The 23,789-nt window shown below is 33.0% G+C and overlaps 1 protein-coding gene across 1 annotated transcript in view; it reads right to left on the reverse strand.

Annotated features, from left to right (window-relative positions):
* LOC133661299 (neuron navigator 3-like) overlaps nucleotides 1–23,789 on the reverse strand; it is a 132,447-nt gene that overhangs the window by 62,779 nt on the left and 45,879 nt on the right. The window contains exons 11-14 of the mRNA XM_062064430.1: nucleotides 19,213–19,265; nucleotides 18,909–18,932; nucleotides 5,872–5,895; nucleotides 5,615–5,692 (exon numbers count right to left, since the gene is read on the reverse strand). Of these exons, the coding sequence (XP_061920414.1) occupies nucleotides 5,615–5,692; nucleotides 5,872–5,895; nucleotides 18,909–18,932; nucleotides 19,213–19,265 (179 nt within the window). The remainder of the gene's footprint in view (nucleotides 1–5,614; nucleotides 5,693–5,871; nucleotides 5,896–18,908; nucleotides 18,933–19,212; nucleotides 19,266–23,789) is intronic.

Below are 23,789 nucleotides of genomic sequence, written 5' to 3' on the forward strand. Positions count from 1 at the left end.
GACTTTTGAGAAAAGACAATATTTGATCATGAAGATGAAGCAAACGTGGTTATATCTCACATGCAGCTGCCATTATGTAGTTTGATCAAACAGGTGGCGCCATATAGAGATTTCAGGGCCAATACCGATCATTAGTAGTTAGTGTTGTACGGTATACTGGTACTAGTATACAAACCCCGTTTCCATATGAGTTGGGAAATTGTGTTAGATGTAAATATAAACGGAATACAATGATTTGCAAATCATTTTCAACCCATATTCAGTTGAATGCACTACAAAGACAACATATTTGATGTTCAAACTCATTAACTTTATTTTTTTTTTGCAAATAATAATTAACTTAGAATTTCATGGCTGCAACACGTGCCAAAGTAGTTGGGAAAGGGCATGTTCACCACTGTGTTACATGGCCTTTCCTTTTAACAACACTCAATAAAGGTTTGGGAACTGAGGAGACACATTTTTGAAGCTTCTCAGGTGGAATTCTTTCCCATTCTTGCTTGATGTACAGCTTAAGTTGTTCAACAGTCCGGGGGTCTCCCTTGTGCTATTTTAGGCTTCATAATGCGCCACACATTTTCAATGGGAGACAGGTCTGGACTACAGGCAGGCCAGTCTAGTACCCGCACTCTTTTACTATGAAGCCACGTTGATGTAACACGTGGTTTGGCATTGTCTTGCTGAAATAAGCAGGGGCGTCCATGGTAACGTTGCTTGGATGGCAACATATGTTGCTCCAAAACCTGTATGTACCTTTCAGCATTAATGGTGCCTTCACAGATGTGTAAGTTACCCATGTCTTGGGCACTAATACACCCCCATACCATCACACATGCTGCCTTTTACACTTTGCGCCTATAACAATCCGGATGGTTCTTTTCCTCTTTGGTCCGGCGGACACGACGTCCACAGTTTCCAAAAACAATTTGAAATGTGGACTCGTCAGACCACAGAACACTTTTCCACTTTGTATCAGTCCATCTTAGATGAGCTCAGGCCCAGCGAAGCCGACGGCGTTTCTGGGTGTTGTTGATAAACGGTTTTCGCCTCGCATAGGAGAGTTTTAACTTGCACTTACAGATGTAGCGACCAACTGTAGTTACTGACAGTGGGTTTCTGAAGTGTTCCTGAGCCCATGTGGTGATATCCTTTACACACTGATGTCGCTTTGTTGATGCAGTACAGCCTGAGGGATGGAAGGTCACGGGCTTAGCTGCTTACGTGCAGTGGTTTCTCCAGATTCTCTGAACCCTTTGATGATATTACGGAGCGTAGATGGTGAAATCCCTGAATTCCTTGCAATAGCTGTTTGAGAAAGGTTTTTCTTAAACTGTTCAACAATTTGCTCACGCATTTGTTGACAAAGTGGTGACCCTCGCCCCATCCTTGTTTGTGAATGACTGAGCATTTCATGGAATCTACTTTTATACCCAATCATGGCACCCACCTGTTCCCAATTTGCCTGTTCACCTGTGGGATGTTCCAAATAAGTGTTTGATGAGCATTCCTCAACTTTATCAGTATTTATTGCCACCTTTCCCAACTTCTTTGTCACGTGTTGCTGGCATCAAATTCTAAAGTTAATGATTTGCAAAAATTTTTTTTTTATCAGTTTGAACATCAAATATGTTGTCTTTGTAGCATATTCAACTGAATATGGGTTGAAAATGATTTGCAAATCATTGTATTCCGTTTATATTTACATCTAACACAATTTCCCAACTCATATGGAAACGAGTTTCACACATATAGATGCACATATTTAATCACTTAGCCGGTCCTGGCACACCCCGCTTCGCTGCAGGTCCGCAGGCCACGCCCCCCTCCACACTGGTTGTTTTCTGTTTTAACATGTTCTATCTACACTTCTGTTAAAATGTAATAATCACTTATTCTTCTCTTCTTTGATACTTGACATTCGTTTTGGAGGATACCACACATTTAGGTATCGATCCGATACCAAGTAGTTACAGAATCATACATTGGTCATATTCAAAGTCCTCATGTGTCCAGGGACGTGTTTCCTGACTTTGTGAATATAATGTGAATTTGAAAAGAAAAACGATTTTGTGACGATAAAAAAATATCGATGTAATCACAGTAGGATCGACCAGATACGCTCCTGTACTTGGTATCATTACAGTGGATGTCAGGTGTAGATCCACCCATGGCCTTTGTTTACATTGTGACGCCAGGCGAGCTATTGTATCCTCCTACGGTGTGTACTGAAGCATGTTTAGCTATTTCTCGTTCTCCAGTGATAATGATACTTGTAAGAAACTTACTATATTTTTCGCCATGGAGGCGAGGATTAGTGATTTAGAATCTGCATCTATATGTGTGTATTTATATGCATCTATATGTGTCTATTTATATGCATCTATGTGTGCATTCATGTGCTTCTAAATGTGTGCAAGTGTGTATTTGTGTGCATCTAAATGTGTGTATTTACGTGCATCTATGTGTGTGTGTATTTATGTGCATGAAATGTGTATATACATGTGCATCTATATGTGTAAGTGTGTATTTATGTGCATCTATATGTGTGTATTCATGTGCTTCTAAATGTGTGCATCTATGTGTGTATTTATGTGCATCTGTGTGTGTATCTATATATGTGTGTGTGTGTGTGTGTGTGCGTGCGCCCCCCCCCCCCCCCCCCCCCCGCCTAGCCACCCTGCTCGTCACATCCCAGACATGACAGTCCTGTCAGAGCGACTGTGACAGCGGAACGTCAAAGAAAGACAGGAAGTGGCTTCTGGGCAACGTGAAGCTAAAATAAATCTCGTCGACCAACCGGAGCACGCCGATAGCAACAGATGCTGCGCGTTACCGTTGGCAACCGGATGCTGAGCGATGGCCGACACCCCGTCCCGTCAAGACCGCGTGGCGTTTTGCTCGTGACCTTTAAAGTGGGACAAGGTTTGTTTGGTGCAGCCACCTGTCTGGTTTCTCCAGCCTGTCTGATGCTCGCCAGTTGATGGCGGGGGAGTGAATGAGGTAGAGTGGTCAGTGTTACACCGAGCGTGGGGGAATATCAAGGACGTGCATCAGACTGACACACACCAACGAGACTTTGGTCCTAATCCTTGTCATGAATGTGGTTTTTGATCATTAGGTCTCATTTTTCATCCTGTAAACAAATGCATGGTTCATTAAAGCCCAGCCCGTAGAACAGGGGGTGTCCAAAGTGTGGCCCGCAAGCTAATTTCAACCCGCAGCTCGTTTTTTATTGGCCCTTAACAGATTGCACAGCTAAAATTAATTCATGATTAATGTTATCAGTAGTCCATTTTTAAATCGGACTAATCACACTTTTGAATTTGGATTAATCACAGTTACACTTTTTAAAATTTAGCAATCATTTTAATTTAATTTAAAAAAACAATATTTGGACATAATTGTATTGTTGGATTAGAACAGGAGTGTACAACTGGTTTTCATTAAAGGGCCACAGCTGAGGTGGGTGGGTCGCGAGTTCAAACCCCGGCCGAGTCATACCAAAGACTATAAAAATGGGAGCCATTACCTCCCTGCTTGGCACTCAGCATCAAGGGGTTGGAATTGGGGGGTTAAATCACCAAAAATGATTCCCGGGCGTGGCCACCGCCGCTGCTCACTGCTCCCCTCACCTCCCAGGGGGTGATCAAGGGTGATGGGTTAAATGCAGAGAATGATGTCGCCACACCTAGTGTGTGTCTGACAATCATTGGTACTTTAAACTTTAAATAAAACAAATAAAATGTGAGTTTTATGCATTGGATTATTAAACATATTTTTTTTTACACACATTATAAAATCTGCAGATTTTACAGTAAAATAAACTTCTTTTTTTTTTTTAACAACATATTAAGGTGAATGGAAAAGCAGTACCACTGATTTTTTTATTTTTTATTTCTGGCAACTCAGATGACAGTTTTTTTTGCCATAAAAAAAATGTGGAACCGGTTTTTCCATTTATAGTTTTTTAAAAAATATTTATATAGCGCTTTTCTCTAGTGACTCGAAGCGCTTTTTACATAGTGAAAGCCAATATCTAAGTTACATTTAAAGCAGTGTGGGTGGCCACTGGGAGCAGGTGGGTAAAGTGTCTTGCCCAAGGACACAACGGGAGCGACTAGGATGGTGGAAGCGGGGATCGAACCTGGAACCCTCAAGTTGCTGGCATGACCACTCTACCAACCGAGCTATACCGCCCCAGTAATGTAGGAATGTGTTAAAATCTAAATTTTATGTAGGAATGTGTTAAAATGTAGATTTAATGAAGGAATGTGTTATAATGTAGATTTAATGTAGGAATTTGATAAAATGTAAATTTAATGTACACATTTTAGGCTATTTTTTTAATGTAATTTAATATAATATAATATAATAATATAACCCTCCTCCGTTTATTTTTGATAGTTCTAGTGATCAGGGCCGGCCCGTGGCATAGGCCGTATAGGCAAATGCTAAGGGCGCCGTCCATCAGGGGGCGCCACGCCAGTGCCACAAATGTTGGAGAAAAAAAAAAAAAGTTGGTACTATTATTTCTAAATACAAAAAATAATCCCACGTTAATTAAAATTAAAAGTAAAGCCTATTTAATAGAAATATTATTTTACAACATTACGCCCCCCCCCCCACCCCCTTCCCATATCATGACTCTTTTTGGATGTCACCACATCAAAAAATCAACACAAAATGTCAAAACGGCCAAAACTGTCAGGTGCCCAGGGAAGAAAAAATAGAAAAGAAGAGGAGAAACGAGAAAAAGACAGAGGTAGCAGGTAGGTAACGTTAGCCTACATGAAATTATTTGTCTGTTACAGAATGTGATAGTAACCTGGCTTTTTAGCATTAAGCTAATGTTACGTGATTCTGCAATTGCTAATCAATAAATAGCTAGTTCTGTTTTAACGTCGGGTTAATATTGTGGAGGGGGCTAAATTGTTATGGAAAATAATAATGTAACGTTAGGTAATTACAGTACTCCCACCTTACATTCCTCAGGAACATTTGTATTAGATCTTTTAAGCAGGTGTTTTTTGTTGACATTGTTATTGCCTTCTGGTTAGCTAATGTTTGCCCTGCAGGTAATAGTCACTTTTCCACCCCTTTATATATTAGGTATAGTTGTAAGCCTAGTTGTTAAAGTGCACATCATTAATGTTAATTAAGCAATATCACATGAGAGGGAATGCTGTTTTTTTAATTTGAGAACGGCTGTGATTCGGTTAAAGATAATCATAACATAACATTCTCATATAATATGTTAATTTGCTTTGTTAGGGCCAGGCCTGCTAGTGATCCGTGAGTGACAGAAAAGGGAAAGTGCTCGGCTGAGTCACGTCGTGGATCCGTCCGCATGGTGAGGCCCAGGAATGACAGCCTCTAGTCATTTATCCTCCTCTCCCCGGCAGGCCTCGGAGAGCGCCCGAGACCAATGGTTACACAAAGCCAGCGAGGAAAGCGTCTTATCTCCACGCACAAAACGCCACACGCAGAAGCAAACAAGGGGGGTGAAAAAAAAAGGCTCAACACATGCAAAGATTTGTCAAAGGGCTTTTGTGGAAGTCTTAAAGGTTTATGTTGCTATGACGCATGTCTGGATGGCGGGGGTAAACACACTCACGTTGGCAGACAGCTGGGACGTCAGGGTCGCGACCTTCTCCTGAGACGCGTCCAGCTCCCGGCGAAGCTTTCTGATTTGCTAGTTCGGGGAGAGGGGAAAAAAAACAACAACAAAAAAAACGAATCGTCAGGAAAATAGTCAGAGAGGGCTGTTTGAGTTGAAGCTTCCATTCTGAGAGCGAGGATGCACAAACTGCATGCCGACAATGTGTGTGTGGAAAGTCAACCAAAACAAAAAAACAAGTGTGGGGGGATTACCGTGGAGTTTTGGACTGTTTGGCCCTTGATTGAAAAGAGAAAAAGTCAAAATTAACACTATGTTGCACAGCATGCGGCCGCAGTGACAGGGTTATTACAGGTCATGTGGTTCATTCCTTCATAGTCAAATAGCTCACTTCTATTCAGACATTCTTATGTTTTTTTAAATGCATTCTACCTAGTAAATAAACACTAGCAAGAGTCAGCTAACAATGCAGCCAACGGAAATTGCACAACTCCGCCTAAAAAGTGCTCTAAAATACATCCAAACACCTCCATCAAGGTTTTATATACACACTGTAAGTATATATGTAGTATCTAGTAACATTCATAATAACATGTAATATTTACATATTTGGATCATTTCAAGCATATTAATGTCACAGGTGCCTCACAACGTTCACTTTCCCTTCAACAACAACAAGACTTCTAATGAATGAATTGATTAACGTGGATCCCAACTTAAACAAGTTGAAAGACTTATTCGGGTGTTGCCATTTAGTGGTCAATTGTACGAAATATGTACTGTACTGTGCAATCTACTAATAAAAGTTTCAATCAATCAATCAATCATGGCAGACTTGATGAGAGACAACCAAGACTACTTTCGGACAAACGATGACCCAGAAACTTCTCTTTTTTGAGCCTAAACATAATGAGGATGACCTACATGTTAAACACTAGCAAGAGTCAGCTAACAATGGAGCCAATGGAAGTTGCTCTACTCCGCTTATAAAGTGCTCTAAAATACATCCAAACACCTCCATCAAGGTTTTATATACACAATGTCAGTATAGATGTAGTATCTAGTAACATTCATAATAACATGTAATATTTACATATTTTGATCATATTAATGTCACAGACGCATCACAACGTTCACTTTCCCTTCAATAACAACAACAACAAACTACTAATGAATGAATTGATTAACGTGGACCCCGACTTTAACAAGTTGAAAAACGTATTCGGGTGTTGCCATTTAGTGGTCAATTGTACGGAATATGTACTGTACTGTGCAATTTACTAATACAAGTTTCAACCAATCAATCAATCATGGCAGACTTGATGAGAGACAACCAAGACTACTTTTGGACAAACGATGACCCAGAAACTTCTCTTTTTTGAGCCTGAACATAATGAGGATGACCTACATGTTAAACACTAGCAAGAGTCAGCTAACAATGGAGCCAATGGAAGTTGCTCTACTCCGCCTATAAAGTGCTCTAAAAAAAACATCCAAACACCTCCATCAAAGTTGTACATACACACTGTCAGTAAAGGTGTAGTATCTAGTAACATTCATAATAACATGTAATATTTACATATTTGTAAGCATGTTAATGTCACAGACGCATCACAATGTTCACTTTCCCTTCAACAACAACAACAACAAGACTACTAATAAATGAATTGATTAACGTGGACCCCGACTTAAACAAGTTGAAAAACTTATTCGGGTGTTGCCATTTAGTGGTCAATTGTACGAAATATGTACTGTACTGTGCAATCTACTAATACAAGTTTCAATCAATCAATCATGGCAGACTTGATGAGAGACAACCAAGACTACTTTCGGACAAACGATGACCCAGAAACTTCTCTTTTTTGAGCCTGAATATAATGAGGATAACCTACATGTTAAACACTAGCAAGAGTCAGCTAACAATGGAGCCAATGGAAGTTGCTCTACTCCGCCTATAAAGTGCTCTAAAAAAAACATCCAAACACCTCCATCAAAGTTGTACATACACAGTCAGTAAAGGTGTATTATCTAGTAACATTCATAATAACATGTAATATTTACATATTTGTAAGCATGTTAATGTCACAGACGCATCACAACGTTCACTTTCCCTTCAACAACAACAACAAGACTACTAATGAATGAATTGATTAACGTGGACCCCGACTTAAACAAGTTGAAAAACTTATTCGGGTGTTGCCATTTAGTGGTCAATTGTACGAAATATGTACTGTGCTGTGCAATCTACTAATACAAGTTTCAATCAATCAATCATGGCAGACTTGATGAGAGACAACCAAGACTACTTTCGGACAAACGATGACCCAGAAACTTCTCTTTTTTGAGCCTGAATATAATGAGGATAACCTACATGTTAAACACTAGCAAGAGTCAGCTAACAACGTAGCCAATGGAAGTTGCTCGACTCCGCCTATAAAGTGCTCTAAAAAAACATCCAAACACCTCCATCAAAGTTGTACATACACACTGTCAGTAAAGGTGTAGTATCTAGTAACATTCATAATAACATGTAATATTTACATATTTGTAAGCATGTTGATGTCACAGACGCATCACAATGTTCACTTTCCCTTCAACAACAACAACAACAAGACTACTAATAAATGAATTGATTAACGTGGACCCCGACTTAAACAAGTTGAAAAACTTATTCGGGTGTTGCCATTTAGTGGTCAATTGTATGAAATATGTACTGTACTGTGCAATCTACTAATAAAAGTTTCAATCAATCAATCATGGCAGTCTTGATGAGAGACAACCAAGACTACTTTCGGACAAACGATGACCCAGAAACTTCTCTTTTTTGAGCCTGAACATAATAAGGATGACCTACATGTTAAACACTAGCAAGAGTCAGCTAACAATGGAGCCAATGGAAGTTGCTCTACTCCGCCTATAAAGTGCTCTAAAAAAACATCCAAACACCTCCATCAAAGTTGTACATACACACTGTCAGTAAAGGTGTATTATCTAGTAACATTCATAATAACATGTAATATTTACATATTTGTAAGCATGTTAATGTCACAGACGCATCACAACGTTCACTTTCCCTTCAACAACAACAACAAGACTACTAATGAATGAATTGATTAACGTGGACCCCGACTTAAACAAGTTGAAAAACTTATTCGGGTGTTGCCATTTAGTGGTCAGTTGTACGAAATATGTACTGTACTGTGCAATCTACTAATACAAGTTTCAATCAATCAATCATGGCAGACTTGATGAGAGACAACCAAGACTACTTTCGGACAAACGATGACCCAGAAACTTCTCTTTTTTGAGCCTGAACATAATGAGGATAACCTACATGTTAAACACTAGCAAGAGTCAGCTAACAATGGAGCCAATGGAAGTTGCTCGACTCCGCCTATAAAGTGCTCTAAAAAAAACATCCAAACACCTCCATCAAAGTTGTACATACACAGTCAGTAAAGGTGTAGTATCTAGTAACATTCATAATAACATGTAATATTTACATATTTGTAAGCATGTTAATGTCACAGACGCATCACAATGTTCACTTTCCCTTCAACAACAACAACAAGACTACTAATGAATGAATTGATTAACGTGGACCCCGACTTAAACAAGTTGAAAAACTTATTCGGGTGTTGCCATTTAGTGGTCAATTGTACGAAATATGTACTGTGCTGTGCAATCTACTAATACAAGTTTCAATCAATCAATCATGGCAGACTTGATGAGAGACAACCAAGACTACTTTCGGACAAACGATGACCCAGAAACTTCTCTTTTTTGAGCCTGAATATAATGAGGATAACCTACATGTTAAACACTAGCAAGAGTCAGCTAACAATGGAGCCAATGGAAGTTGCTCTACTCCGCCTATAAAGTGCTCTAAAAAAACATCCAAACACCTCCATCAAAGTTGTACATACACACACTATCAGTAAAAGTGTAGTATCTAGTAACATTCATAATAACATGTAATATTTACATATTTTGATCATATTAATGTCACAGACGCATCACAATGTTCACTTTGCCTTCAACAACAACAACAACAATAACAACAAGACTACTAATGAAATAATTGATTAACGTGGACCCCGACTTAAACAAGTTGAAAGACTTATTCGGGTGTTACCATTTAGTGGTCAATTGTACGGAATATGTACTGTACTGTGCAATCTACTAATACAAGTTTCAATCAATCAATCAATCAATCAATCAATCATGGCAGACTTGATGAGAGACAACAAAGACTACTTTCGGACAAACGATGACCCAGAAACTTCTCTTTTTTGAGCCTGAACATAAGGAGGACGACCTACATGTTTTAGATGATCTGTGCTAAACTAATGCAGCTTTAGTCAAGTGCTAAACAAGATATACAAACATAATGAAACAATCGCTTACTGTACAATGTCTGCTCTCACTGGGATAAAGACTGATGGGATGGTTGTATCTTCCCCTTCACATGGACAATTACGTTTTGCCTGTTTTTCTGGCCATCGCCGGGTCTAAGTCGGATGTCAAAGTTGACCAACTTGCGGGTTTATGTCCACAACCTTCTACTATCCGGGTGAGAGGCATGATTTATAATCGACAATGAACTTTCACCAACTCGGAGGCGATGCAGCAGCTCAGTATGTCAATATAGCAGCATGTGCTTGTCTTATTTAAGCATTTGGAATGAGAGGCAACATGCAGTTCCCCTTTTAAAGTTTAATGAATAAATCCTGCGAGTTCTCCTGTGCAAACTACTGCTGTGCAAACACTCTCCTGGACATATCTACATTATTTACACCGTTTAATAGCACCTATCTTTGCAGCTTTTGTGGCTTGGCGTGAATAAATAAGCCCCCGGGATGAGATCACCGGTGAGGGCTGCGCAATTACAGATTCTGCCGATTTCTACTTAAACCTGGGGGTCGACTCAGAAAAGGCTTAGCTGTTAATTGGCTCGTAGAGGAAACACAACAGCCACAGAAAATGGAGAGGGGGTGGGAAAATCACAGAAAAACGGAGCGGTAAACAAATAAAACCTGCATTAAATATAGGAAATGTGAGTTTTGTCACGAGTTATTCACATATAATTCAGAGAGAATGACAAGGATGTGTGATTTATGATCCAGATGGATGGAAAGCAAAAAGGTTACTGGAAAATAAAATCAATGCAACATAGAAATAAACTACTTGATCGATCCTTATTACTTGGATGAAGCATAAACAGTCCAACTACTTTGAGTGTCTACACGTACTTTATCCTTAAAAGCACATATTCTCTCCACAGGAGAAAGAAAACACATACAAATGTAGTTTCTATAGAACTGTGCGGCCATTTCAGCCTATCGGGAACCTGAAGAAAGTCATTTATGGAAAAGGACAGGAACTAACAACAGTCAAATTAAGAACAAGGTGAATCATGTGTGGATGGTAATGTCATTTAGGATTTTGACATTTTCTCTGAACGTGCTAACACAGCTTGTGGTGACCCAAATATCTCTGTTTTGCTGAATGGAAGCCTGAACATGCATTTTACTTTGAAAAGTTGTGACAAAAATACTGTTTATGGAAGAGGAAAACATATCTGCAATCCCACATGGAGAGATGTTCAATGGCCGTGAAAGTACTGAAGGCAATTGTATTGGAAGTTGTGTGTGAATGCTGAAAAGGTGAAACAGAACTGAAACTGAAATGTGTTGAAATGTAGATTTAATGAAGAAATGTGTCAAAAATGTAGATTTAATGTAGGAATGTGTTAAAATGTAGATTTAATGAAGGAATTTGTTCAAATGTAGATTTAATGTAGGAATGTGTTAAAATTTACATTTAATGAAGGCATTTGTTAAAATGTAGATTCAATGTAGGAATGTGTTAAAATGTAGGTTTAATGTAGGAATGTGTTAAAATGTAGAATAAATGTAGGAATGTGTTGAAATGTAGATTTAAAGTAGGAATGTGTTAAAATGCAGATATAATGTAAGAATGTGTTAAAATATAGATTTAATTAAGGAATGTGTTGAAATGTAGATTTAATGTAGGAATGTGTTAAAATGTAGATTTAATTAAGGAATGTGTTAAAATATAGATTTAATGTAGGAATGTGTTAAAATGTAGATTTAATGTAGGAATGTGTTAAAATGTAGATTTAATGAAGACATTTGTTAAAATGTAGATTTAATATAGGAATGTGTTAAAATTTACATTTAATGAAGGCATTTGTTAAAATGTAGATTCAATGTAGGAATGTGTAAAAATGTAGGTTTAATGTAGGAATGTGTTAAAATGTAGAATAAATGTAGGAATGTGTTGAAATGTAGATTTAAAGTAGGAATGTGTTAAAATGCAGATATAATGTAAGAATGTGTTAAAATATAGATTTAATTAAGGAATGTGTTGAAATGTAGATTTAATGTAGGAATGTGTTAAAATGTAGATTTAATTAAGGAATGTGTTAAAATATAGATTTAATGTAGGAATGTGTTAAAATGTAGATTTAATGTAGGAATGTGTTAAAATGTAGATTTAATGAAGACATTTGTTAAAATGTAGATTTAATATAGGAATGTGTTAAAATTTACATTTAATGAAGGCATTTGTTAAAATGTAGATTCAATGTAGGAATGTGTAAAAATGTAGGTTTAATGTAGGAATGTGTTAAAATGTAGAATAAATGTAGGAATTTGTTGAAATGTAGATTTAATGTAAGAATGTGTTAAAATATAGATTTAATTAAGGAATGTGTTGAAATGTAGATTTAATGTAGGAATGTGTTAAAATGTAGATTTAATGTAGGAATGTGTTGAAATGTAGATTTAATTAAGGAATGTGTTGAAATGTAGATTTAATGTAGGAATGTGTTGAAATGTAGATTTAATGTAGGAATGTGTTAAAATGTAGATTTAATGTGGTAAATGTGTTTAAATGTAGATTTAATGTAAGAATTAGTTAACATTTAGATTTAATGTAGGAATGTGTTGAAATGTAGATTTAATGTAGGAATGTGTTAAAATGTAGATTTAATGTGAGAATGTGTGGAAATGTAGATTTATGTAGGAATGCGTTGAAATGTAGAATGAATGAAAAAATGTACAGAAATGTAAAATGAGTGCAGGAATGTGTTGAAATGTACATTTAATGTAGGAATGTCTTAAAATGTAGATTTAATCTAGGAATGTGTTAAAATGTAGATTTAATGAAGGAATGTGTTAAAATGTAGATTTAATGTAGGATTGTGTTAAAATGTAGATTTATTTTTGGGAATGTGTTTAAATGTAGATTTAATGTAGGAATGTGCTAAAATGTAGATTTAATGTAGGAATGTGTTAAAATGTAGATTTAATGAAGGCATTTGTTAAAATGTAGATTTAATGTAGGAAGGTGTTAAAATGTAGATTTAATGAAGGCATTTGTTAAAATGTAGATTTAATGTAGGAATGTGTTAAAATGTAGATTTAATGAAGGCATTTGTTAAGATGTAGATTTAATGTAGGAATGTGTTAAAATGTAGATTTAATGAAGGCATTTGTTAAAATGTAGATTCAATGTAGGAATGTGTTAAAATGTAGATTTAAAGTAGGAATGTGTTAAAATTTAGATTTAATGTAAGAATGTGTTAAAATATAGATTTAATTAACGAATGTGTTGAAATGTAGATTTAATGAAGGAACGTGTTAAAATGTAGATTTAATGTTAGAATGTGTTGAAATGTAGATTTAATGTAGGAATGTATTAAAATGTAGATTTATTGTAGGAATGTGTAAACATGTAGATTTAATGTAGGGATGTGTTGAAATGTACATTTTATGTAGGAATGTGTTGAAATGTAGATTTAATGTAGGAATGTGTTGACATGTAGAATGAATGAAACCATGTACAGCAATGTAGAATGAGTGCAGGAATGTGTTAAAATGTCGATTTAATGTAGCAATGTGTTAAAATGTAGATTAAATGTAGGAATTAGTTAGAATGTAGATTAAATGTAGGAATGTGTTGAAATGTAGATTTAATGTAGGAATGTGTAGGAAATGTAGATTTATGTAGGAATGCATTGAAATGTAGAATGAATGAGTGCAGGAATGTGTTGAATTGTAGATTTAATGTAGGAATGTCTTAAAATGTATGAATGTGTTGACATGTAGATTTAATGAAGGAATGTGTTAAAATGTAGATTTAATGTAGGAATGTGTAAACGTGTAGATTTAATATAGGAATGTGTTAAAATGTAGATTTAAGGTAGGAATGTGTTAAAATGTAGATTTAGGTAGGGATGCGTTGAAATGTAGAATGAATAAAAAAAAAGGTACAGAAATGTAGAATGAGTGCAGGCATGTGTTGCAATGTAGATTTAATGTAGGAATGTGTTGAAATGTAGATTTAATGAAGGAATGTGTTAAACTGTAGATTTAATGTAGGAATGTGTTAAAATGTAAATTAAATGTAGGCATGTGTTAAAATGTAGATTTAATGTAAGAATGTGTTGAAATGTAGATTTAATGTAGGAATGTGTTGAAATGTAGATTTAATGAAGGAACATGTTAAAATGTAGATTTAATGTAAGAATGTGTTAAAATATAAATTTAATTAAGGAATGTGTTGAAATGTAGATTTAATGTTAGAATGTGTTGAAATGTAGATCTAATGTAGGAATGTATTAAAATGTAGATTTATTGTAGGAATGTGTTGAAATGTAGATTTAATGTAGGAATGTGTTGAAATGTAGAATGAATGAAACAATGTACAGCAATGTAGAATGAGTGCAGGAATGTGTTAAAATGTAGATTTAATGTAGGAATGTGTTGAAATGTAGAATGAATTAAAAAAAGGTACAGAAATGTAGAATGAGTGCAGGCATGTGTTGCAATGTAGATTTAATGTAGGAATGTGTTGAAATGTAGATTTAATGAAGGAATGTGTTAAAATGTAAATTAAATGTAGGCATGTGTTAAAGTGTAGATTTAATGTAAGAATGTGTTGAAATGTAGATTTAATGTAGGAATGTGTTAAAATGTAGATTAAATGTAGGAATTAGTTAGAATGTAGATTAAATGTAGGAATGTGTTGAAATGTAGATTTAAAGTAGGAATGTGTTAAAATGTAGATTTAATGTAAGAATGTGTTAAAATATAAATTTAATTAAGGAATGTGTTGGAATGTAGATTTAATGTTAGAATGTGTTGAAATGTAGATCTAATGTAGGAATGTATTAAAATGTAGATTTATTGTAGGAATGTGTTGAAATGTAGATTTAATGTAGGAATGTGTTGAAATGTAGAATGAATGAAACAATGTACAGCAATGTAGAATGAGTGCAGGAATGTGTTAAATGTAGATTTAATGTAGGAATGTGTTAGAATGTAGATTAAATGTAGGAATTAGTTAGAATGTAGATTAAATGTATGAATTAGTTAGAATGTAGATTAAATGTAGGAATGTGTTGAAATGTAGCTTTATGTAGGAATGCGTTGAAATGTAGAATGAATGAAAAAATGTACAGAAATGTAGAATGAGTGCAGGAATGTGTTGAAATGTAGATTTAATGAAGGAATGTGTTAAAATGTAGATTAAATGTAGGAATGTGTTAAAATGTAGATTTAATATAAGAATGGGTTAAAATATAGATTTAATTAAGGAATGTGTTGAAATGTAGATTTAATGAAGGAATGTATTAAAATGTAAATTTATTGTAGGAATGTGTAAACATGTAGATTTAATGTAGGAATGTGTTGAAATGTAGATTTAATGTAGGAATGTGTTGAAATGTAGAATGAATGAAACAATGTACAGCAATGTAGAATGAGTGCAGGAATGTGTTAAAATGTCGATTTAATGTAGAAATGTGTTAAAATGTAGATTAAATGTAGGAATTAGTTAGAATGTAGATTAAATGTAGGAATGTGTTGAAATGTAGATTTATGTAGGAATGCGTTGAAATGTAGAATGAATGAAAAAATGTACAGAAATGTAGAATGAGTGCAGGAATGTGTTGAAATGTAGATTTAAGGTAGGAATGTCTTAAAATGTAGGAATGTTTTGAAATGTAGATTTAATGAAGGAATGTGTTAAAATGTAGATTTAAAGTAGGAATGTGTTAAAATGTAAATAATGATAAATGGTTTATACTTGTATAGCGCTTTTCTACCTTCAAGGTACTCAAAGCGCTTTGACAGTATTTCCACATTTACCCATTCACACACACATTCACACACTGATGGCGGGAGCTGCCATGCAAGGCGCTAACCAGCAGTCATCAGAGGCAAAGGGTGAAGTGTCTTGCCCAAGGACACAACGGACGTGACTAGGAAGGTAGAAGGTGGGAATTGAACCCCAGTAACCAGCAACACTCCGATTGCTGGCACAGCCACTCTACCAACTTCGCCACGCCGCCCCAAATGTAGATTAAATGTAGGAATTACTTAGAATGTAGATTAAATGTAGGAATGTGTTGAAATGTAGATTTAATGTAGGAATGTGTAGGAAATGTAGATTTATGTAGGAATGCCTTGAAATGTAGAATGAGTGCAGGAATGTGTTGAATTGTAGATTTAATGTAGGAATGTTTTAAAATGTAGGAATGTATTGAAATGTAGATTTAATGAAGGAATGTGTTAAAATGTAGATTAAATGTAGGAATGTGTTAAAATGTAGATTTAAAGTAGGAATGTGTTAAAATGTAGATTTAATGTAGGAATGTGTTAAAATGTAGATCCAATGTAGGAATTAGTTAGAATGTAGATTAAATGTAGGAATGGGTTGAAATGTAGATTTATGTAGGAATGCGTTGAAATGTAGAATGAATGAAAAAATGTACAGAAATGTAGAATGAGTGCAGGAATGTGTTGAATTGTAGATTTAATGTAGGAATGTCTTAAAATGTAGAAATGTGTTGACATGTAGATTTAATGAAGGAATGTGTTAAAATGTAGATTTAATGTAGGAATGTGTAAACGTGTAGATTTAATATAGGAATGTGTTAAAATGTAGATTTAATGTAGGAATGTGTTAAAATGTAGATTTATGTAGGAATGCGTTGAAATGTAGAATGAATGAAAAAATGTACAGAAATGTAGAATGAGTGCAGGAATGTGTTGAATTGTAGATTTAATGTAGGAATGTCTTAAAATGTAGAAATGTGTTGACATGTAGATTTAATGAAGGAATGTGTTAAAATGTAGATTTAATGTAGGAATGTGTAAACGTGTAGATTTAATATAGGAATGTGTTAAAATGTAGATTTAATGTAGGAATGTGTTAAAATGTAGATTTATGTAGGAATGCGTTGAAATGTAGAATGAATGAAAAAATGTACAGAAATGTAGAATGAGTGCAGGAATGTGTTGAATTGTAGATTTAATGTAGGAATGTCTTAAAATGTAGAAATGTGTTGACATGTAGATTTAATGAAGGAATGTGTTAAAATGTAGATTTAATGTAGGAATGTGTAAACGTGTAGATTTAATATAGGAATGTGTTAAAATGTAGATTTAATGTAGGAATGTGTTAAAATGTAGATTTATGTAGGAATGCGTTGAAATGTAGAATGAATGAAAAAATGTACAGAAATGTAGAATGAGTGCAGGAATGTGTTGCAATGTAGATTTAATGTAGGGATGTGTTGAATAGATTTAATGTAGGAATGTGTTGAAATGTAGATTTATGTAGGAATGCGTTGAAATGTAGAATGAATGAAAAAATTTACAGAAATGTAGAATGAGTGCAGGAATGTGTTGCAATGTAGATTTAATGTAGGAATGTGTTGAATAGATTTAATGTAGGAATGTGTTGAAATGTAGATTTAATGAAGGAATGTGTTAAAATGTAGATTTAATGTAGGAATGTGTAAACGTGTAGATTTAATATAGGAATGTGTTAAAATGTAGATTTAATGTAGGAATGTGTTAAAATGTAGATTTATGTAGGAATGCGTTGAAATGTAGAATGAATGAAAAAATGTACAGAAATGTAGAATGAGTGCAGGAATGTGTTGCAATGTAGATTTAATGTAGGAATGTGTTAAAATGTAGATTTAATGTAGGAATGTGTTGAAATATAGAATGAATTAAAACATTTACAGAAATGTAGAATGAGTGCAGGAATGTGTTGAAATGTAGATTTAATGTAGGAATGTCTTTAAATGCAGATGTAATGGAGGACTGTGTTAAAATGTAGATTTAATGAAGGAATGTGTTGAAATGTAGATTTAATGTAGGAATGTGTTGAAATGTAGATTTAATGTAAACAATTGTTAAAATGTAGATTCAATGAAGGAATGTGTTAAAATGTAGAATTAATATATAAAACCCAAAAACAGTGAAGTTGTCACGTTGTGTAAATGGTAAATAAAAACAGAATACAATGATTTGCAAATCCTTTTCAACTTATATTCAATTGAATAGACTGCAAAGACAAGATATTTCATGTTCACACTGGTAAACTTTGTTATTTTTTGCAAATATTAGCTCATTTGGGAATTTGATGCCTGCAACATGTTTCAAAAAAGCTGGCACAAGTGGCAAAAAAGACTGAGAAAGTGGAGGAATGCTCATCAAACACTTATTTGGAACATCCCACAGGTGAACAGGCTAATTGGGAAACAGGTGGGTGCCATGATTGGGTATAAAAGCAGCTTCCATGAAATGCTCAGTCATTCACAAACAAGGATGGGGCGAGGGTCACCACTTTGTCAACAAATGCGTGAGCAAATTGTCCGAACAGTTTAAGAACAACATTTCTCAACCAGCTATTGCAAGGAATTTAGGGATTTCACCATCTACGCTCCGTAATATCATCAAAAGGTTCAGAGAATCTGGAGAAATCACTGCATGTAAGCCATGATATCACGGACCTTCGATCCCTCAGGCGGTACTGCATCAAAAAGCGACATCAGTGTGTAAAGGATATCACCACATGGGCTCAGGAACACCTCAGAAAACCACTGTCAGTAACTACAGTTGGTCACTACATCTGTAAGTGCAAGTTAAAACTCTACAATGCAAAGCCAAAGCCATTTATCAACAACACCCAGAAAAAAAAAATTACGTTTCTCAGTGTGAACATGAAATATCTTGTCTTTGCAGTCTATTCAATTGAATATAAGTTGAAAATGATTTACAAATCATTGTATTCTGTTTTTATTTACCATTTACACAACGTGACAACTTCACTGGTTTCGTAAGAATGTGTTGAAATGTAGAGTGAATTATTTCTCCAATATGAAAAAATGTGAAATGAAGTAAAGAATTGTGACCACACAACTTCAACATGCTAACAACCTCAAACACAACATTCTCCCACTCACCTCGGAGTGGGCCTTCTCCTCCGTCTGTGAAGAGGAACAGAAAGAAAAGTGAGGAAAAGTGCTAAAATAAAGATGTCCAGCCTGAAGTCTAATATTGAGTTACAGCGGAGAAGCATCACATCAGGCTTGAAAGTCAAACGCGATTTGTGACGACCACCGATCGTTTCCATCAATCCTCGCAAAACAAAAATCGATACTTCCTATCGAACGCTTGCTCGAGTGAGCGTGAGGAAGCCGTCGTTAACCGCATGCTAACTTCTTGTTTCCATAGCGATGCGGGAGCTTAGGAAGAAGGGCTACTCACTGCGGAGTAGAGTGACGAAGTGCTGGAGACCAGAGACAACGAAGAGCCGTGGACTGTAAGAAAGAGGTCACTTCTCTAATAACAACAATGGGCAGCGAAAAACTACACATGGATTCTTAACACTAGAACTCACAGGGTTTTCTTACCCACCTGCAATTCCCAGAAGGCAGCCGAAAGGCTGTTAGTTTAAAATTGACCACTCAACGACCGACAATTAGCCACCTTTGCAAATGCAGCCAGTGCCCTAGTGGCTCCCAGGAGCATTTTTAAATGGAAAAAGATGGCGGGGGAAAACACAAACTAGTTTGTTTACATGTAAAATCTTCCACTCCTTTATCTCATTTGACCACCAAACCTTTTATGCTGTGCGTGGATGCACAAAGGTGCGCTTTGTTGACGTTATTGACTTGTTTGAGCGCTGATTAGGCATATTTGGTCAGTGCATGACTGCAAGCTTATCCATGCTAACATGCTAGTTAGGCTAGCTGTATGTACACATTGAATCGTCATGCCTCATTTGTAGCTATATTTGAGCTCTTTTAAAATCCTTTACTTTGTAAATAGACTTTTTAGTTTACCGTTTTTATTTGATAATGTTTTTGTTCCTATAAAATGTTCTTGGAAAATGTCAACATTTTTCTCAACATATTTCGACAGTTTTCAACTTTTTTGTCAAATAAAAGGCTTTTTTCCCCACAATATTTTCTACAATACTTATATAACCATGTACATTTCCCCGTAAAATTTAAACTTTTGTCTCAAAATATTCCTACAGTGCATAATTCGCGTGCAATGTCAATTTGTTCTCACAATATTACTAACTTTTTTCTAAAAAAAATAAAGAAGAACAAAAAAAAATTTATTTTTATAATAAATTAGACTTATATCTTGCAAAATTACATAATTTTGTTTGGTAAAATATTTTTTTCTCCGAATAATATTAAAAAATATTGTTTTTTTTAATATTATTAGACTCTTATGACTATATAATAATTATATAACTTTTTCCCCCAAAAAATATGACTTTTTTACAATATATTTGACTTTAATCATTTCAAATAGTATACCTTTTTTTTTTTTTTTTTAAAAAGAAACGTTCTATCTTAAAATATTTCTACACAATTCTTGTAAAATAACTCTTTTCCCAAAATTTTTTATGACTTTTTTCACAATATATTTGACATTAATCATGTAAAATGGCATACCTTTTAAGAAAAAAAAAAATCTTAATATATTTCTACACAATTCAATTATTGTAAAATAACTTATTTTTACATTACTGCAACATTAAAAAAAGCATGTAAAATAGCATATAAATAGCATATAAAATAGCATATAAAATAGTATGACTTTAATCATGTAAAATAGCATATAAAATAGCATAGACAATAAGATATAAAATAGCATGACTTTAATCATGTAAAATAGCATATAAAATAGCATATAAAAAAGAAATGTTCTATATCAAAATATTTATATACAATTCATGTAAAATAACTTTTTTTCCACATTACTGCAACATTTTTTGTAAAAAAAAAAATACTTTTTTCACCATACATTTAATCATATAAAATGAAATTACTTTTTCTTAAAAAACCAAATGTTCTACCTTAAAATATTTCTACACAATTTTTGTGAAATATCTTTTTTCCCACAACATTGCACATTTTTTTACTTTTTTTTTTACCATATATTTGACTTTAATCATGTAAAATAGCATACCCTTTTCTTCAAAAAAAGAAATGTTCTATCTTAAAATATTTCACACAATTCTTGTAAAATCAATTTTTCTCACAATATTGCAACTTTTTTTTCAAAAAGAATTTATGACTTTTTTCACAATATATTTGACTTTAATCATGTAAAATAGCATATAAAAAAAGAAATGTTCTATATCAAAATATTTATATACAATTCATGTAAAATAACTTTTTTTCCACATTACTGCAACATTTTTTGTAAAAAGAAAAAATACTTTTTTCACCATACATTAAATCATATAAAATGGAATTACTTTTTCTTAAAAAACGAAATGTTCTACCTTAAAATATTTCTACACAATTTTTGTGAAATATCTTTTTTCCCACAACATAGCAAATTTTTCACTTTTTTTTTACCATATATTTGACTTTAATCATGTGAAATAGCATACCCTTTTCTTCAAAAAAAGAAATGTTCCATCTTAAAATATTTCACACAATTCTTGTAAAATACATTTTTCTCACAATGTTGCAACTTTTTTTTCAAAAACAATTTATGACTTTTTTCACAATATATTTGACTTTAATTATGTAAAATGGAATACCTTTTTCTTAAAAAAGAAATGTTCTATATCAAAATATTTCGACACAATTCTTGTAAAAAAAACTTTTTTCACATTATTGCACATTTTTTCAAATTTTTTTTTTACATTTTTCACACTTTATTTGACTTCAATCATGTAAAATAGCACACCTTTATTAAAAAACATAAATGTATTTTAAAATATTTCTACACAATTCTTGTAAAATGACTTTTTCCACATTATTGCAACTTTTTTCTAAAAAAAAGACATTTTTCACATTATATTTGACTTTAATCATGTAAAATAGCATACTTTTTTCTTAAAAAACAGAAATGTTCTATCTTAAAATATTTCTACACAATTCTTGTAAAATTACTTTTTTCACATTATTACAACTTTTTTCTAAAAATAATTGACTTTTTTCCACACTTTATTTTATTTTAATCATGTAAAATGGAATACCTTTAAAAAAAATAAAAAAATAAAAAAATAAATGTTCTATCTTCAAATATTTCTACACAATTCTTGTAAAATAAATTTTTTCTCACAATATTGCAACTTTTTCCCCAAAAAAATTTGTATGACTTTTTTCATAAAATGTTTGACTTTAATCTTGTAAAATGGCATACCTTTTTCTTAAAAAAAATCTATATTGAAATATTTCTACACAATTTTTGTAAAATAACTTTTTTCACATTATATTTGACTTTAATCATGTAAAATAGCATACATTTTTCTTAAAAAACAAAAATGTTCTATCTTAAAATATTTCTACACAATTCTTGTAAAATGACTTTTTTCACATTATTGCAACTTTTTTCTAAAAATAATTGACTTTTTACCACACTTTATTTGATTTTAATCATGTAAAATGGAATACCTTTAAAAAAAAGAAAGAAAAAAAAGACATTTGCTATCTTCAAATATTTCTACACAATTCTTGTAAAATAACTTTTTTCTCACAATATTGTAACTTTTTTCCCAAATAATTTGTATGACTTTTTTCACAAATTGTTTGACTTTAATCCTGTAAAATGGCATACCTTTTTCTTAAAAAACAGAAATGTTCTATCTTAAAATATTTCTACACAATTCTTGTAAAATTACTTTTTTCACATTACAACTTTTTTCTAAAAATAATTGACTTTTTTCTACACTTTATTTGATTTTAATCATGTAAAATGGAATACCTTTAAAAAAAAAAGAAATAAAAAAAAAGAAATGCTCTATCTTAAAATATTTCTACACCATTCTTGTAAAATTACTTTTTTCACATTATTACAACTTTTTTCTAAAAATAATTGACTTTTTTCCACACTTTATTTGATTTTAATCATGTAAAATGGAATACCTTTAAAAAAAAAAGAAATACAAAAAGAAATGTTCTATCTTCAAATATTTGTACACAATTCTTGTAAAATAACTTGTTTCTCACAATATTGCAACTTAAAAAAAAAAAATTATGACTTTTTTCACAAAATGTTTGACTTTAATCCTGTAAAATGGCATACCTTTTTCTTAAAAAAAAATCTATATTGAAATATTTCTACACAATTTTTGTAAAATAACTTTTTTCCCATTATATTTGACTTTAATCATGTAAAATAGCATACATTTTTCTTAAAAAACAAAAATGTTCTATCTTAAAATATTTCTACACAAGTCTTGTAAAATGACTTTTTTCACATTATTGCAACTTTTTTCTAAAAATAATTGACTTTTTACCGCACTTTATTTGATTTTAATCATGTAAAATGGAATACCTTTAAACAAACAAAAAAAAGAAACGTTCTATCTTAAAATATTTCTACACAATTCTTGTAAAATAACTTTTTTTCTCACAATATTGCAACTTTTTTTCTAAAAATAATAACTTTTTTTCTACAATATATTTTACTTTAATCCTGTAAATTAGCATCATTTTTTCTACAATATATTTTACTTTAATCCTGTAAATTAGCATAATTTTTTCTACAATATATTTTACTTTAATCCTGTAAATTAGCATAATTTTTTCTACAATATATTTTACTTTAATCCTGGAAATTAGCATAATTTTTTCTACAATATATTTTACTTTAATCCTGTAAATTAGCAGGATTTTTTCTACAATATATTTTACTTTAATCCTGTAAATTATCATGATTTTTGTAGTTAAAAATTCAACTTTTTTTCCTCAAAATATTCAGAAATAATTATTGTACAATGACAAGTTTTTTTCCCCACAATATTGCAACTTAAAAAAAAAGTGTCTTCTGTAGAAACACCAGAACAAACTGTAGAAATTAATTAA

This window comes from Entelurus aequoreus, linkage group LG12, assembly GCF_033978785.1.
Source record: "Entelurus aequoreus isolate RoL-2023_Sb linkage group LG12, RoL_Eaeq_v1.1, whole genome shotgun sequence".
NCBI classification, from domain to species: domain Eukaryota; kingdom Metazoa; phylum Chordata; class Actinopteri; order Syngnathiformes; family Syngnathidae; genus Entelurus; species Entelurus aequoreus.